The following is a 16258-nucleotide window of genomic DNA, read 5'->3' as shown; positions in this document are numbered from 1 at the left end:
GTTATGGCCAATGAGACAACTGCGTTTTTCTCACCTTTCCTTACACATGGAAAACTCTTAGTGAAAACAGTGGAACAACATAAACTTTATTGGGGAGCTGTGCATAGGAGACGCCCTTGAAAGACCTCAAGGGAGAAATGCTTAGCAAATCTGGGTTTATAAAACAACGCAGCCATTGAAATGTCTGCATTGGAACTTTACAAGCAGAAATGTCAGAACCGGCACCTAAGACCCGGGCAGAGCTTCCTGGAGGCGTGGACGGATTCCCTGTGCAAAGCAGCCCCCGCAAATAACCAGGGGACCCCAATGTGCCCTGAGCTCAGAAAAGTGCAGGGGCAAAACCTTAACACCCCCCCCCCACCACACAGAGGAAGGCAGGGCGCTCTCGCTGGGTGGATGGGCCCCCTCCTCCACCATTAGGGGCGAGGAGCATCCCTGGCGGGGCAGGGCCACCAGCGCATGTCCGTGGCGTGTGACAATGTCTTTTGGGTGGTGGGAAGCAGAGGTTCTGGATGAAGTTTGGGCCACGGATCCGTTTCCTTTCCCAGGATTCCCAGACGGAGGCCTCTTGCATCGGCGCTGCCTTGATCATCTCCTCTGCCGGCCTTCCGGTCACCAGCGCTCGAGGGCCCCAGTGGCAGTCCACCTCGCTTGCTCCCCTCCACCCATTCAGTCAGCCGGCTGGGCACAGCCTCACTTGCAGGGGGCTGCGGGGCCCAGGAGGTGGTGCTTGGAAGAATATTCCACGACCCGCATGAATGGACGGTAGGTCCTGGCTGGCTTCAGCACTTCGAGAGGCAGCTGGCTTCCGCCTTGGGGGCTGTTGGGGCAGAAGCAACCTCACTATAATAGTTCACAAATATTGGGTGCTGATCTCGGAAGGAGTGAGTGGCAGCTGCCAATCCAGACTCTCCGGCTTAAAGCATTTGCAAATTCACTTTGCTTTACTAGGGAAATGGAAGACGGCTTTCAAACAGCCCACCAAGCCCGCCACCCGCTCTGAGCGGAAGCTGCCCGGAGTTGGCCCAGCCGGCAGGCTGGAAGGGCAGGGCTGAGCCTGCTTGCCAGGGACCCCAGCCCCACCCACGAAGGGTACAAGGGAAGCCCCTGAAGTCTCCCCTGTGGAAGACACCCCCTCCCCCCAGCCCCCTCCCTGGACGGCGGCTACCTGGCAGGGAGGTCACATTCCACCCCGACGTCTCTGGTGTCCACCTCAGGCCTGGAGTGGGTCTCCCTCAGATAATCCAAGCGGTCCTGCAGCTCCTTGTTCTGAAAGACACCCAAGGCAGCCGCCCGGTCTCCACCTGCCCTGCCACACCGAGGGAGGAGGAGGAAGAGGAGAGGAAGGCAGCCTCCCTCCCTCAAGGGCCAACAGACTCCCCCCCCTGCATTTCCCTAAAGCTTCACTTCTTAGATGTTCTTCCGAGGGAGGAGGGGCCAACCCCAAAGAGCCCCCGCATTTCACCCTCCCTACGACCCTGTGAGGTAAGCTGGATTGGGGGGGGGGCAGTGAGGCGCCCGGGGGAGTTTCATGACCAACAGAAACATAGACTCAGCCCGGCCCAGTCTGAAAGAAGCCCAGCCTCGTGGTCGAAGGAAGGTGAGCGTTTACGGGTGAATGCAGGCACCGCCTGCTGAGGGCCTTGACTTTCACAGGCACAAAGGGAGGTGGGCCCTGCCCTGGGAGGCTGGCATTCTAAGGCGACCCAGGAAAATCAAGGCCGACCCCTGGAATTGAAGCCACGGGCAACAGAGTCCAAAGCAGCCGAAACAGACGACGCGCAAGAGGCTTTGGGCAGGAGGAGATGCTGAGGATCGAGCTCAGTCAGGGAGGATCGTCTTCCGACTTACCTCTCCCTGGAGAAAAGAGATTTTCTCTAAAAGTTGCAGTATAAAGACCTCCTTCTGCTCCAGCTTCCTCCTTTGCAGTTCCATCTATGGGGAAAGGACAAAAAATACCCTTCAGTGGACGCCTGGACTGGTGAAATGGAAGCCCCCCAAAAGTTATTTTGCCATTGGGACACAGGTAAGTATTTAGCACTCGGGAACAGAATTTGCTTTAGGATTCCGAGAATGAATCCAAAGACACACACACACCAGGTCTTTCCAGCAAAAGTGGCCAGTAGGATCAAAACATAAAGTTAAAATCCTGGGACAAATCCCACAGCCAGAAGACGGGAGCGGCACTGAGGGGAGTCAGCTGCTGGGGGCCAGGAGGGGTCTCCCTCAGACCCCAAACGAGGGGAAGGGCCACGGCAAGGGCTGAGAGGGGAGGGCCCCAAGCAGACTCCGGCCCCCTGTGCTGGGCCTTGGGAGGGGCAGTCTGGAGTTCAGCCTTCAGGCTCCCCTCCTGCCCGGCTGGCTGAACTAAGCCGTGGAGCAGGTCACCCACCTGCACCCCCACCTCCTTCACTTCCGCAGGGGGGGTGGAAGCAGGACATCCGGGTAAGAAAGGAGGCCCCCCACCCTGTCCAACTCCGCCACAAGGGCTGGGTGTGTCTCCTGGCCCTGAGCGGTTCGCCTGGGAGTTATGGGCAATGTTGGTGCTCCAGCCCTGATTCCGGCTTTTGCCCAGAGAAGCTGCTGCCCGTCCTTGGCCGACGTCAGTGGCGCTACATGGTCTCGTAGCCAATGCACAGCAGCAGAGGGGGGTTTGGGGGGGGGCAACCAGAAAGTGATTTGGAAAAGCTGAAAATTCCAACAGCATCCTTATCAGTACCTGGGCAGACCCACCGGCCCCCCAAATGAGCCACACGGGGCGGATGCTGCTGCCACGGAGCCGCTGGGCAGAGGCCTCCCAGCCCTAAGTGGTGCCCCTTCCCCACTCTCAGCATCGGGAAGCAGCCCGGAGGGGAGCCGAGGGGAGGGGGTGCGCTGGCGGAGAAGGGCGTGAGCGTGAGGGAGGGACGGCAGCAACCACCCTGGCTGGAAAGGCTTCTGCAGCCGTGAAATACACCAAACCCCTGGAAATAGTGACCCTCCGGCAACCACTTCAGTCCATCAGGAGAGCTGCCCTGTCCTCCTCCGTTCTGCAGTCACCAGAGTTGCTCTTTGTGGTTGGTTTTAATAAACGCATCCCCCCCCCAGCAAAGAACGTTTCCAAAGGGACATAATTGCAAGTGGAGATAATTTATTAAAACTTCAATAACAAATTTTAAGACCCAGGGCTCTTTTTGAAATAAGCAATTCACAGAGTTGCCAGAAGTGCCGCGTCTGAAGCCGGGCACCGAAATCTTCTGCCTGTGAAGACTAAACCCCTGGGAGCCGGCCTGAAAGCGGAGACCCCCCCCTGCCAGCCGCAGGTCTGCTCCAGAGACGAGGCTTCGGGGCCCAGCCCCCACCAACACAGAACCCGCAGGCTCCTCTTCCCCAGTGCTCAGAAGCCTCGGTCACAGCGCATCTTCTAACAGACAGAACCGTGCTACGGAATGGTATTGCGCAAGGCAGCCTAAGACGAAAGGCTGAGGTTCTGGCCCTCATGGGATTCTTCGGGGTCCCAGTTTTGCCCCGTGGGAATCTCCCACCACCAGTGCAACAAGGGGGTGGGGGGTGGGAGGGAGTGGACGTTCCCAGCACACCCGCCACGGAAGCAGCTTCCTCTCTCTCTCTGCCCTCGTGGACACTTTTGGTGGCCTCCTGCTTCTCCCGTCCGTTTTCGGGGCAGTTTCCACTTCCTTGCATTGAGTCAGGTGTGTCCCTCGGATGTCCCTCTCTTCCTCCTGGCCTCCTCCTCCTCAAGCGGGGGGCTTCAGCCGCAAAGGAGACCCGTGTCCTCTGACTGCTGGCCCTTCTCCCTCGATATTACCACTAGTAAGCAGCTCTCCAGAATCGCATGCAAAGAATTGTTACTAGCGGCCTAAAGTTAGTGGGAGGGGTCCTCTGGGTTCATCCATCCGGAGGTGGAGGTGGAGCGTGGAGAAGGAGAACCAGGGAACCGTTTATAGACTGCTAAGGGTTCACTAATACAAGTGGCCCATTACTGCAAACACCACCAGCACCAAAGGAATCGTGTGTTACTTCTGCGTGTCGGTCTGTGCAGATGCTGTGCGCAATCCAGAATCTCGGGAGAGTCTCAGAGCGTCAACGCTGCCCTTGGGGGGCATGGGGGGGCACGGCTTGAAACACATTCACACTTTCTGAAAATGTGACCGCCATTGCAAAGAGTTGCTTTTTGGTGATGAGGTGTTTCAAGCTGCCATTGCAGCCGTAGCTTAAGCCTTGTGGAGGTTTCATAACGGGAGTGAGAAGAAAACAGCACAAATGCTGGACGTGTCGTCTCTGCCTGAGGTATCTGTGCGTGCTCCTTCCCACTCATGCTTTGCCTTTTGACCTCTGAAATAAGCAGGTGAAGGTGACCCTCACTTTGGCTCCATCTCCTGGGTCGCCTTCTTCTCACTGTCCGTTCAAGAACCACCGCAAAGGCAGAAGCCTTGTGTAGCACCCACAGTGTGGACGGCCAAGGGTTTCTTCTCTTGGCACTCAGGTTCTGTGTGGACTCTCGGTCAGAACTGCCACCGTACAGCCCTGGGCTTTTCCATCCCACCGGTTTGTCTTCCTGGCCCCCGAGTCACGTAACGGATCCTGCCCCTCCTGGTGCTGGGCAACCCGCGTCTATCACCGTCCAATGAATCTGAGACTAAGTGTGGAGAACATCTCATGGGCCATAACCTAGAGACAGCGGGAGGCCGGGGGTTAGGGGGAGGCCGCTCGGCCAACAGCTTCTCAGAGGAGGAGGCACGTCCTCCTGTCCCCCCAACTCTTTGCCAGCCTCAGAGGGGGGAAAGCTGAGTGGGGCCCCCTCCTCACATTAGTCAACACCAACTTGGCTTTTCTTCCCTCAGACTTACAAAGTGCCAATTTCATGTCACAAAGGTTCACCAAATACGTCAACTTCTACGTAGACGTTTCATGTTACTTCAGTCTATTCTGATGGAATTGGCTGGAACCTCCGGGCTCAGAAATACCAAGATAAGAGGCATATATTGCTTACATGCTGCTGGGAACCCTCTGAAACGTCCGATATCTGACCGCTGGCACCTCCCCTGGCAGGCCCTGAAATGGCCAAACTGCTGCATTTCCGAGCGGCCTCCCCTACCGCAGACTTTGCCTGAACCTTTGGAGAACACCATGAATCGAGGCTGTGTCCCAGAAGGTGGGCTAGACCCTGACCTGGAGGTGCGCATTAAAGGCAGCTCTGCTAGAATCCCTTCTGGAAACTCCCGTGAGGTGTGAGAACTTCCGCCCAGAGCAGCAGACGCTGTTTTACTTGGATGTCCATCTGCTCTGGGAGCTTTTCCTTAAGAGCTCCAATCCTCAGCCAGACCGTTTGACCCTTGGCATGGACACGTGACAGGTGGGCAACTCACCTCCTCCACCATGTGCTTGACCTTTTTCTGCTGACACAGAACCATGTCGTCCAGGTGCCGGATTCGTTCTCGGAGACTGTCAGTCATTTCCTTCAGCTTGAGAGACCTGACCAAGCAAACAGGCCCATAAAAAAAGTCAGCTGGTTCTTTCGGGCTTTCTAAAGTTCTGGCCTGAGATTTTCTTTTCTCTGCTAAGGTTTCTCAGTGACCCTGCTGCCCTTTCCAGAATAGAGTCCAGCTTGCTCTGGGGTCACTGTCACCTTCCCAGGCCTGCCCAGATGTATCCCTCTTCCCCAAGAGAAGCAGACGACCGAGTTCCCGACAGGTGAGCTTACCTTGGCCGGCTGGACTGGTCGTAAAGGTCCACTCCTTGCAGTTGCCTTTCATACTCTGTTAATTGCTTCTGCAACTGGTGGCGTTCCTGAGGGGACAAATACATTTTGCTTTCATCCATGAGGAGCCATAATGCCGGCCAGGTAAGTGATGGCATTAACTTTTCAAAGCAACATTCGGTGCTGTGACCGGAGACGGTCAGTTGCACCTTTCACCTCTCTCTGTCATAGATATTATGGCAGTCGGGGAATGTTCTAACTTTCATACACCTGTTGTCTATTTATAGATTCTAAACAAAAGGAGGAATTTCCCCCATCGCCTTAAAATCCCCTGTGAGTCTTCTAGAGCAGGGGTCTCAAGCCATGGCAACTTGTGGACTTCAACTCCCAGAATTCCTCAGGCAGCTTTAGAGTGTTGAAGCGCAAGTCTTAAGAGTTGCCAGGGTTGGGGACCCTTGTCCTAGAGCACAGATTCCAAACTCGTGACCTATCGTGACTTCCCCTTCTGAGATGAACTGGGGGGGCTGGGGGTGACGACGCCTCCGTCCCATGGGCCACGAGCTTGACACCCCTCTCCTAGAGCAAGGATCTACCCAGGCAAATTGCAAGGCTGCCCTCTAGCAGACATTCAGACCATGATGGCTTGGTGAACTCCCCTTCTCCACCTCCCCGGAGCTGCCTGCGGGGCCTCAAATAAAGAGATCTGTGCAAATACATGGAAGGGGCAGCCCTGGAAAGGCCCTGCGGGGTCCGAGGGCCTCAGCCAAGGAAGAGGAAGAGGCCTGGGGAAACGTGGCCCTTTGCCTTCTGAACGGAGAGCGAGAGGGCGAGAGAGAGAATCCACTGCAACCAGTTCAGCAGCTCTGCCTTTCCGGTGGCCTGGATTATCTGGGCAGCAGGACTTGTTTTTCTAAGCAAATTGCGAGTTCCAAAGAGTGACAGGTCTGCTGACACATCATTCTGGTTTCTGAAAACCCGTCTTGCTCTACAGCATCTTTGAAATGGCACAATCGTTCGCCAACCTACGTTGTCCATTCCTGCCACAGTTGGTGAAAAGAAGACCAATCTTTCTGGGGGGGGGGATTTCTCCCTCTCTGCCTTCCCACTGCAAAAGGGGGCTTTTATCTGCAGAGCCCCTCCAAAGCCCTAAGGGGGAGAGACAATAACCTCTCTGGAACACGGATGAAAACGGGAAAAGGCGGTCCATGACCTTCATTATTATTATTATTATTATTATTATTATTATTATTATTATTTATTGGATTTGTATGCTGCCCCTCTCCGCAGACTCGGGGCGGCTACATAGGTGAAATATTGTGGACTGCAAAACTTTTGGTCGATTTCAATAAATCCCCCTTTATTTTGCAAAGTGTGAATGGCGTGGAATAAATGCTTCCAACACACCTGCACCCTTATTATATTTAGAGAGAGGCTTCTTACATTTCCCATGTGCTGAATGAGTCGATCCAGCTCCCCAATTTGTTGATCTTTTTCCTGCAAACTTGTCTCTGTGAGTCTCATCTTCTTGTTGGCGTCTTCAATGGCCACGAGCAAACGGTTCGTTTCCAGCTACCAAGAGAAAAACACGCCGGGTCACATTCCCCTGACTGGCAGGTCCAAGGCTGCCTGGCTCCTCCTCACGCCCGGGGGCTCCCCAGGCCCTGAGAATTGCTTGCAGCACAGAAGGAGGAACCCAGCCTCGGTCTTCCACAAACCTGTTTCCACCTCCCTCCCGGCAAGACCCCAAACCATCATCAGCTGTTAAAATCTCCAGGGAAAGGAAGTGAATCCATACAGACACCTGCTCCTACTGCCCAGTTCCCCATATGCTTATTTTTAAAAGCACAAGAGTTTTCTCACAGCTGGGAAACCTGAGCTTCCTTCTCGGCTAAAGCCAGCTTCACTCGTAGCCGAGTTTAATGAGACCGACTTCCAGATAAGATGCACATCCCTTATTCCTCACCCATCATATTGATCGTTTCTAAAGGTTTTGGAAAGTCATGTTTTAAGAGAAGAGATTCTGCATTAAGTAAAAGGCTTTTTATATATGCATATCACTCTTCTGTACAACTGACAACTGTATAAAAACCCAGATGTCCTTTACACACTCTAACAAGAGCCCCATTCACACTGGTAATTTAGCAAACGGATTTTTTACTGTTAATCTTTGGGGTGTTGAAAACTCTGCAAACCACCCCAGAAACAGGCTCTCCTGCCCCCCCCAAATTTGCACTAACGGTGGCAGCCCCTCCGAAGGGAAGTCCAGCGCCAGCCACGTACCAGGAGGGTTTCCTTCTCCAGTTTGTGCTTCCGTTCTTCTTCCTGAAGCTTCTCCTCATACTGACCGTAGAGTTTCCTGGTCATCTCTCTCATGACTTCTGCATTGGCCTCTTGGGAGCCTTGCACCTATTTTTAAAAAAACAGGCAGAAAGAAGGGGGGGGGAGACACTCTGGTTAAGGAAACAAATGCAGGAGAGAAACAGGAGCCTCCCCTGGAGAATCCGCAGCCAAAGGGGCCTCAGCCAAACGGAGGCTGACGAGCGTCCTGACGCCTTTGGGCCAACGCAGGTGAGGCCTCGAGGCTTCTTCTGCCCCTTCAAAGCAGCAGGGGGCCTTTTGCCTGCCAGGCGGCTTCTGTCCCTCTTGCCTGCATGGAAGGAAACGTGGCAGGCGCCCCCCAGCAACACCTGGAGGTGCAGCTCACCCCCTCCTGTGGGGAAACGGCCGCCCTGGGCGTCCAGGTCAAGGTGAGTGCAGGAGCCTAAAACCCCAGATCCCTTAAACAGCGCTGGGAGGAGGAACGTGGGCAAGGGATTAAGTGCTGCCCGGCCATCCCTCTTTGCCTCGGAGCCAGAACGCTCCCGGCCAGTCCCCACTCTTGGGCGGCTGTCCAGCAGGGGCAGACAGGTGTTCCCAGGCTCACCTTGAGACGGAGCAGTTCGTTTTCCACCTTGGCAGTTTCCAGTTGCTTCTGCTTTTCCTTCAGTTTTTCCATGGACTGTTCGTGAGTTTTTTTCAGGTTCTGTATCTGATCACGTATAACCGTGTTCTCCAAAGTGACATCAACTAAGGTTTTCTGAAAACGTGTGCGGTAAAACACAGAATTACTTCACAATTGCTTGACAAAAATTAGGATGAATTCTTTCTTTTTTCCAGATGCACTTTTGGGCAAGAACTTCAAACAACTCACTCACTCTTCTGGGTTTCTCAAGAAGGGAAATGTGCAAAATGGACATTATATTGGAATATCGTCTTCCAGCTTAAATCCACCCAGGATTTATTGACTCATTTAAATCCACTGACTGACTCCAGGGGACTCTGGGTGATGAACGACCCAGGAAACATGGCGAAGAAGACTTCAAACGGGACCATGTGGCTGGGAGGAAGGAGAGTAGCAGAGCACATCAGCCTTCCTTGGGAGATGGGTGTAATACAAACCGAATAAATAAATAAACATCCACCCTGCACGTTTTCTGTTAATTACGTTTGTATAGTAAAACACTCAGCTCTACTGTCAATTCTGACACACGTTTAAGTACAGCACACTGACCTTCCAAATTTCTAAATGTTAGAAAATAAAACCTGTGAGTTAATTAAATTAATAAACCAACCCATCTTCGCATTAGTATTGTGAACAAAGCCTAGGAATTCTCAGTGCGATGTCCTTTCATAAGCAAAGCCACTTGTGCAGAGGAAGCTGACTTGCAGCGGGCTGAACTTCAGATTCACACCTGAACTCAGACTCAGAGCTGCGGATCAGGCCCTGCCCTCCAAAGGCCGAACCCACAGGTGGGGGTAGGGGGGTGGGGGCTTTGTCAGCAACTTACTTGCAGCTCAATGGATGCGGAGGTCAGTGAACTGCTCATTTCGCGGAAACTCTCCAGGGCTGCTGCGTGCACCTGCACGTGGTTCTCTAGGGAGGCCTGTTCAGCATGAGACACCTGCAGAGGTAAGAAGGCCAGGTTTGAGTTTCAGGAAGCAGGGACTGCACAGGGGCAACGTTGGAAGGAGCCCCTCCTCATCCAAGGACTTTTATTGGAAGCCCACAAAAGGGGAAAGGAAGCTTGGGACATTGGCTGGCAGGGAAGGGGGCCAAGAGAGTCACGCCATCTCCCTCTGGCAACAACGCTGCTGAATAATAATAATAATAATAATAATAACAACAACAACTTATTAGATTTGTATGCCTACGGAGAGGGGCGGCATACAAATCCAATAAATAATAATAATAATAATAATAATAATAATAATAATTATTATTATTATTATTATTATGCCGCCCCTCTCTGAAGACTCGGAGAATCCCTAGGTTCTCGCTAACTCCCCAAGGAGCTGCTGCTGACCGGCCATGGCAGCATCTGGCAGCTCCATATATCCAAATAAAATATTCCCTTTAAAGAGACGCTGAAGAAAAGACCCAGGTTCAAATCCCAGCCCAGGCAGATTTCGGGAAAAGATTTACAAAAAATATGCAAGGTCACACCAGTTCTTGCGCTCCACATTGGAGATCTGGAACACAGGTGACCCCTTGGCATTTCGAAGGGAAGGTGAGAGGAGCAGAAATCGGCACGCCAGACTGGGCAGTGCCACCTTGAATGGGCAACTGCCATGGTGGGCCGCCAATGCAGAAGCCATCGGAGTGCGAAGGATGTTGCGACAGAGGCGGTCCATATTTTCCATAAACACCAGTCAATGGATTGCTTTGCAAAGCGCTTGACCGCCCAAGGCCTGTGCAGATGTAGGCCGTGCGGGAGGATCTCCTGAGAAAGGATGGGAGAAAGGCCACCGCCGCTGGGGTGAAGAGGAAGCGGCAGCCGGGGAGGCCCCGTCACGCTCAGGGGGCCTGATGTGTTGGGCAAGAAGGGAAGCCGGAGCGCCAGAGCCCAGCACGGGCCCGTCTGGAGGCACCCGAGAGAACTACGAGTCTACAGAGAGGGGCGGCATACCAATCTAATCATCATCATCATCATCATCACCCCGGAGGCGGAAAGCAAGACGCCCACTGCTCACCCGCGCTCTGGTGCACTTACCGTCAGCTCACTTGAGAGCGCCTGGATTTTGCGCTTCATTTCATCGTATTCTCCATACATTTTGTTCCTCACTCTTTCCAACGTTAATCTCACCTGGAACACGAAGGTTACAAGAAGTAAAATTGCTCTCCATGCTGCGTACGTGGTAACTTTCAGAATCTAAATAGTCAAATGTTTATAAAAGCAACAGGAAACCAAAGGATTCAAGAAACTCGGGGCTGTTCCTTTCTCGCACCCAGGATCTGAGGCCGGGATAATGTTGGGCCTCTCACAGCTTGAAAGCCCCCATCCACCTCTCCCCTGCCTCAGCGCGGAGCCTACACCTGAGTAAGAGATGCTCCCCACCAGCCTTGCCCCACTTTTGCCCCCCACGCTGCTCCTGAGTCTGAGAAGGCAGACCGGAAGGCGGAGGTGGTCTGTTGAGAGAGGGGGCTGCCCTGCCTCCAGCCTCCTGGAGGGCTGGGGCAGAGGGAGCAGAATGACCCCTGCTGCCCTCGGAGATGTGGCCGCAGACAGAGCTGGGCAAAGGCTCTCCTCTCTACCGAGTGGCCGCCCTGTATTCTCACCGGTGACGTTGCCAGGCCTACGGGGGCCTCGGGTCAGGGGTCTGGCCAGGGGGATAGTGGGCAAGGTTTAAAGATATGCAAACTATGTTCCAGGCAAGAAGGTGACTTCGCTTCACAATTTTGTTCAGACAGAAACCAGAACTGAATGCACCGAGCAATGAAGTGAAGGGTCCTCGTCCTCCAACGGAAGGAAAGCCACCAGGACGGGGAGGGGAGCCACAGCCGGCCAAAACCCTCCCCTTCCTGCAAGGACACTGGGTAAAAAGTGACTCACATCGCGTATATATCTCATTTCTTCTTTCAGTTGGTGAGCTGACCATCCATAAACCACCATTTCTTTGTTGTGGTTGTCATCAGACCGGTGCACTACGCCATACACAACACCGTGCTTCAAGTGGCCAGCAGAGCTGCCGCCAGGCGCTTGGTAGAGTTGCTGTTGGGGAACATTCAGGAGTTAATCAGGAGAAGAAAAGGCAAACGGACAGGTAACTGCTGGACTTCTTCTAACCTACAAGCTTCAAGCTCTTCAAGATAAAAGGATGAAACTTCTAAACATCGAGTAACATTACCAGAAGGTGCCCTTTCCTAAACTGCTCTGAGCATCCGGGGGTGGCCCAGCACTAACTTCAGCGCATCCCCCGAGCCTGAACGGATCCTGGGCCAGCCGGGCAGAAGGTCGCTAAGGCGTTGCTGGAGGACCCCCTGGTGACACCCCCCCGGGGCTGTTTCCACAGGGGGAACCCCATCACGGGCCAAAACTGGTTGTATACCCAAGCCAAGCTCTGAACTCAGTATTATTATTATTATTATTATTATTATTATTATTATTATTATTATTATTATTGAGACTTGTATGCCGCCCCTCTCTGAAGACTCGGATCAGGCACCGAAGAAACAAAGAGGGTTCTTGAGTGCTGATTCCATTTGCCTTCCTCCAGAAGGGGGAATCTACCGCTACTTTATTAAGATGTTCTCATTGCAAGCCTTGGTCTGGAGAAGGGAGGGAGCGGGTGGTGCCAGTTCCCCTCTGCCCCCCCAGAAGGTCCTTGCACTTGGCATCCAATCTTAATTCATGGTCTCAAACATCCACTCCACATCAGCTGCTCTCTTGCAGTGGGTGGGCACAGTCGCCTCGTTGCCTCATGGCCTCCAGACGCCTCATGCAAAGTATGTTGTTCTGTTTAGACAAAGGGTGGGGAGGAAGGCGTTTCCAGATGGACTGGGTGCAGTGCCAGATGCAAAAATAAGTTTTCATTTCCTGGATGGTTTTATTTGGTCTCGTATCCAACACTTGACTATAACATTGTTCATAGCTAAGAGCTCCTGCCTGGCACTAAGGAATGAAATGACTGGAACTTAGAATAACAGGTTCAGAAGTATGTGCTCGTCCGAAGAATATGTACAGAACGGGAAGTTCTGGCCCTGCTGACACGCTTCCCACCCAAGAGTCATAGTTCAGCAATGAGCTTACACAAAACCTTACCCAGAAACCAATGAATGAAACCCGGAGATTCTACCTCTCTGCACTCGTACACACCGTGACCGAAGAGGAGCCCTTCTTGAACAGGACTCTGTGTGAGTTTCTGGGCAGGATCCACCCATAGGATTCCTCCCTAATCCCTCTCTCCCACGCAAAGAGGTTGGGGGTGTAATGGTTCCCCACAAGAGCCAATGAAAGTGGCTTCCCAGTGACCCCCTTGGCCATTGGTCATAACACTCTGGACTTCCTGCTTTTTAAATGGTATTGAGGCTAGTAAGGCGATGTGGGCTTTGAGGTCCCCTGTGGCGGCCTTCTGGGGGCAAATCAGTATATTTGTGAAGTTACACAATCCAGGCCTGGATGAATAAAAGAGAACAACAAATCTGGTACATAATGTGGATGTAGGATAAGAGTTCATGCAGCCACCTCCAAATCTCTCTCCCTAAACGACTGCAAAATGCCAGGTTAATCATAAGTCTATGGAGAGGGGCAGCATACAAATAAAATAAAATAAATAAATAAACAAACAAACAAACAAACAAATAAATAAAAACCATTCTGCTGGTTTTTAATAAAATCTAAATTTGTTAATTCAGCCTGATCCCCCCCCAAACCCCCCCGACATGTTAGGAGTTAGAGAAATACAGCTACTATTTCCAGCCATATTAAACAATAAAGAGAATTCCCAGGCAAGATCATATTATTTGCTGCAGTTCAAGAGGGGGGTTGTTCCCCTGGTCAACAGGAAGTGTCCGGCTAGAGAAGCAACACTTTCCCGCAGCCACTTTTGGATCTGAGCTCCCCGCAGAGGTCTTCTTGCTCAGGTGAATGGCTTAAGGCCTCGGGGCCTTGCCACTCCTGCCCAGCACTCCCTCCACCTGTGCTCCGAGTGGCCCCCTTGGCTTTCTCTCCTCAGGGTGGCGCAGCCGCCCCCCCCCCCCCCGTTTTTTCTGCGTGAAGGCAGAGCAGCACTCGAGGACCTGCAGAGCAGCCCCCAGGTGATCTCACCAGATTTCCAGTAACCTTTGGCCCTTTGGGCTGTGCAGGAAGAGGGGCGTGGGGGTACTTTGTTGGTCCAAAACATTCTGACTTTTATGGCCAAGGTGGCTCCTCTGAGTGGGTCTGCAGAGCAGCCACCCCCCCCGGCACACACACCACCACCACCAGGCCACAAGAAACACCTGCTCAGCCCCCAGGGTCCTGGGAAGCGGCTTTGATGGCCCGTGCAGTGTTGTCCCTGGAGCCCCACCCTGACCAGCCGGCATTGTCTCTCCCAGGGCAAATTACAGCTGTGTTGCGAAAGGCCCAGTGGCAGCAACAGGGTGCAGGGATGGATGTTCATGTGACCTCACAAAGCCCTGGGTGTGGTGACAATAAAGCTGCTAGAAAATCCACATCATTCTGCTGGACGTTCCAGGTGGGGAAGAAGGGAACTCCCTGACTTTGGCCTGGCCGGGCGATGGCACCTGGGCCCTGGGAGCTCTTTGCAGAAGTGGGCAGGGCTGCCTGTCGAGGGACCCCCTCCCTCTTTCTCCCACTGGGCATTTTCTCCCCACGGTGCCAACAGCAATCAAGTGTGGAAAAGGGCCCAAGGGGAAGAGTTGGACCATGTCCAGTCAAAAGGAGGTGAAGGGAACAAAGGAAAACGGATCAACTCAAATATGGGAGAATTGGCATAAATGGATTCAAAAAAGGTATTTGACAGAAGAACTGGGAGCCTCAGATTACATTTGCATTGAATCAAATGACTATCTCACCATAGAGTTTATCACACAAGATGTGTATATGTTAAAAATTTATTTTATTTTCTCTTTTCTGCTTTCTTTTTTATCACTAACATATTAATTGGGACCGAAATAAGCACCCTGTTTTCTTATTATTTTTTCTACCCATGTGCTATAAAATTAAAAGTTATTACAAATGTATACTAAAAATGGGCAATGATCTGTAAACAGATGTATTTCTATATGTAATAAAAACAAAAAACATTTTAAAAAAACAAAGGAGGTTTCCATACAAGGTCTAAGGGTGCTGCCCCACCCCCATCTCAGGCACCCGACTCCTGCGGCCACAACCCCGACGAGGGTTAAGCCTCAAATTGGGAAGGAAGGGAGGGAGGGAAGCAGGGCCTCTGAAATCATCTCCTAACAAATAGGTCGTAATCTAGGGTCCCGTCCCGTCCTGAGAACTGCTGCCCTTGCCCATCTCACCTTTGGGGTCTTTTCGGCGGCGGCGGCGGCAGCATCCGTCCCTCCGCAAGGCGCCCAGCTTTCTTCGGGAGGCAGAGTTAAGCGCAGCCGGCAGATGTTTGCCTGGAGGACCGCAAAGACTCCTTGGGGCCGGGCAGGCAGCGGCCGAGGGGAAGCCAGCACCGGGGACCACCAGGGGCGGCAGGGGGTCAGGGGCGTGGAGCGGGGGGGGGGCGGCAGCGGGCATCTTTGCAATCTTTGCAGGCGACAGAGGCGAGGCCCTAAAACAGCCGAGCGTCACTTTTCCCCGCCCTGCTGGGCTGACTGCACTTCTACTAAAGTCGCCACAGCCGCTGTTCTCAGGGGAGGGTGGGGGGCTCCCTGGACCCGAGGCAGGCGGCGAGGCGAGACCCCCGTCGGAAGCGCCGCCCAGGCGGAGAGACCTTCGGGAGGGCGGGCGCGGTCTTTGGGGAGCCGCTGCCGGGGCCCCGACGCCCAAGACGCCGGGAAGCGGCGGAGGTTTCCTGCCCCCGGAGCCCAGCCGCGCTCAGCTGCGCCGGGGAAGCCCCCGCAAAGGAGGCCGCGTCGGAAGGGGCGCCCGTCTCTCCGCCGAGCTTGACCTCCCTCCCTCCCCCGCGGGGCCCCGGGCGCTTCTCCGCTCACCTTCCGCCTGCTCGGCGGCTGCCTCGGCTTCGTGCGGGTCACCGTCAGCCCCGAGCTGTAGCGCAGCATCCCGGCCGCCTTCGCCTTCGCCTGCCCGCTCCCCGCAGCCTCCGCCACAGCCGTCCCGAGTGAGCCGCCCCGCCGCCCCGCCGGGCACAGGAAGGCCGCTCGCCCCGCCCCGTTCCGCCCCGGTCCCTCTGCGGCACAGGAAGGCCGCCCCAGCCTCGCCCCGACAGCCTGTCCGCCGAGCCGGGCCCTTCGCCTTGCCAGGAGGTCTTGGCCGCTTGTTGCATGCCTCCGCGCCACCCAGGCCCCTGCTGAGCAGCCCGGGAGGGGTGTGTGTGAGGGGACGGGACGGGCCTCTCCCTGGCTTCAACCCAAGTGCCCCCCCCCCGGAGACGCCACCTCCCTCTGTTTCTGCTGCCTCAGGTGAAGGGGCCAAGGCAGGAGAAGGCAGCTGCGCCAGGGCCAGTTGAGCAATTAAGCCCGAAGGACACAAATGTGACCCACCCAAGGACACAGTTACCCGGCAGCAGCGGCCTTAGGCTCCAGCCACTGAATGACTTTAGTCCCCCACGCCTGTCCACCCAAAGGCTTATCCCGTGGGGCCCCCAGGACTCCCAGTGCCTCCT

General features: G+C 54.2%; 1 protein-coding gene across 2 annotated transcripts; it reads right to left on the bottom strand.

The window, feature by feature from the left end:
- Nucleotides 1-65: 65 nt before the first annotated feature.
- MYZAP (myocardial zonula adherens protein) lies at nt 66-15809 on the bottom strand. 2 transcript variants are annotated; one of them, XR_011559950.1, is made up of 13 exons: nt 15627-15800; nt 14985-15086; nt 11569-11727; nt 10729-10821; nt 9526-9639; nt 8622-8774; nt 7979-8104; nt 7139-7267; nt 5702-5787; nt 5367-5472; nt 1852-4668; nt 1169-1269; nt 66-820 (listed from the first exon to the last, which is right to left on the bottom strand). XR_011559950.1 is itself a non-coding variant. In XM_070762241.1 (13 exons), exons 1-13 carry the CDS (start codon nt 15693-15695, stop codon nt 694-696), a joined length of 1449 nt encoding a protein of 482 aa, XP_070618342.1. In that variant the 5' UTR covers nt 15696-15809; the 3' UTR covers nt 66-693. The 2 variants fall into 2 exon arrangements, 1 of the variants encoding a protein (XP_070618342.1); XM_070762241.1 differs by having other exon boundaries at nt 1852-1935; nt 15627-15809.
- Between the last annotated feature and the right edge of the window lie 449 nt (nt 15810-16258).

This window comes from Erythrolamprus reginae, chromosome 10 (assembly GCF_031021105.1).
Source record: "Erythrolamprus reginae isolate rEryReg1 chromosome 10, rEryReg1.hap1, whole genome shotgun sequence".
NCBI lineage: Eukaryota > Metazoa > Chordata > Lepidosauria > Squamata > Dipsadidae > Erythrolamprus > Erythrolamprus reginae.
The sequence above is the reverse complement of the archived record's forward strand: the minus strand, read 5'-3'. Positions and strand labels throughout refer to the sequence as shown.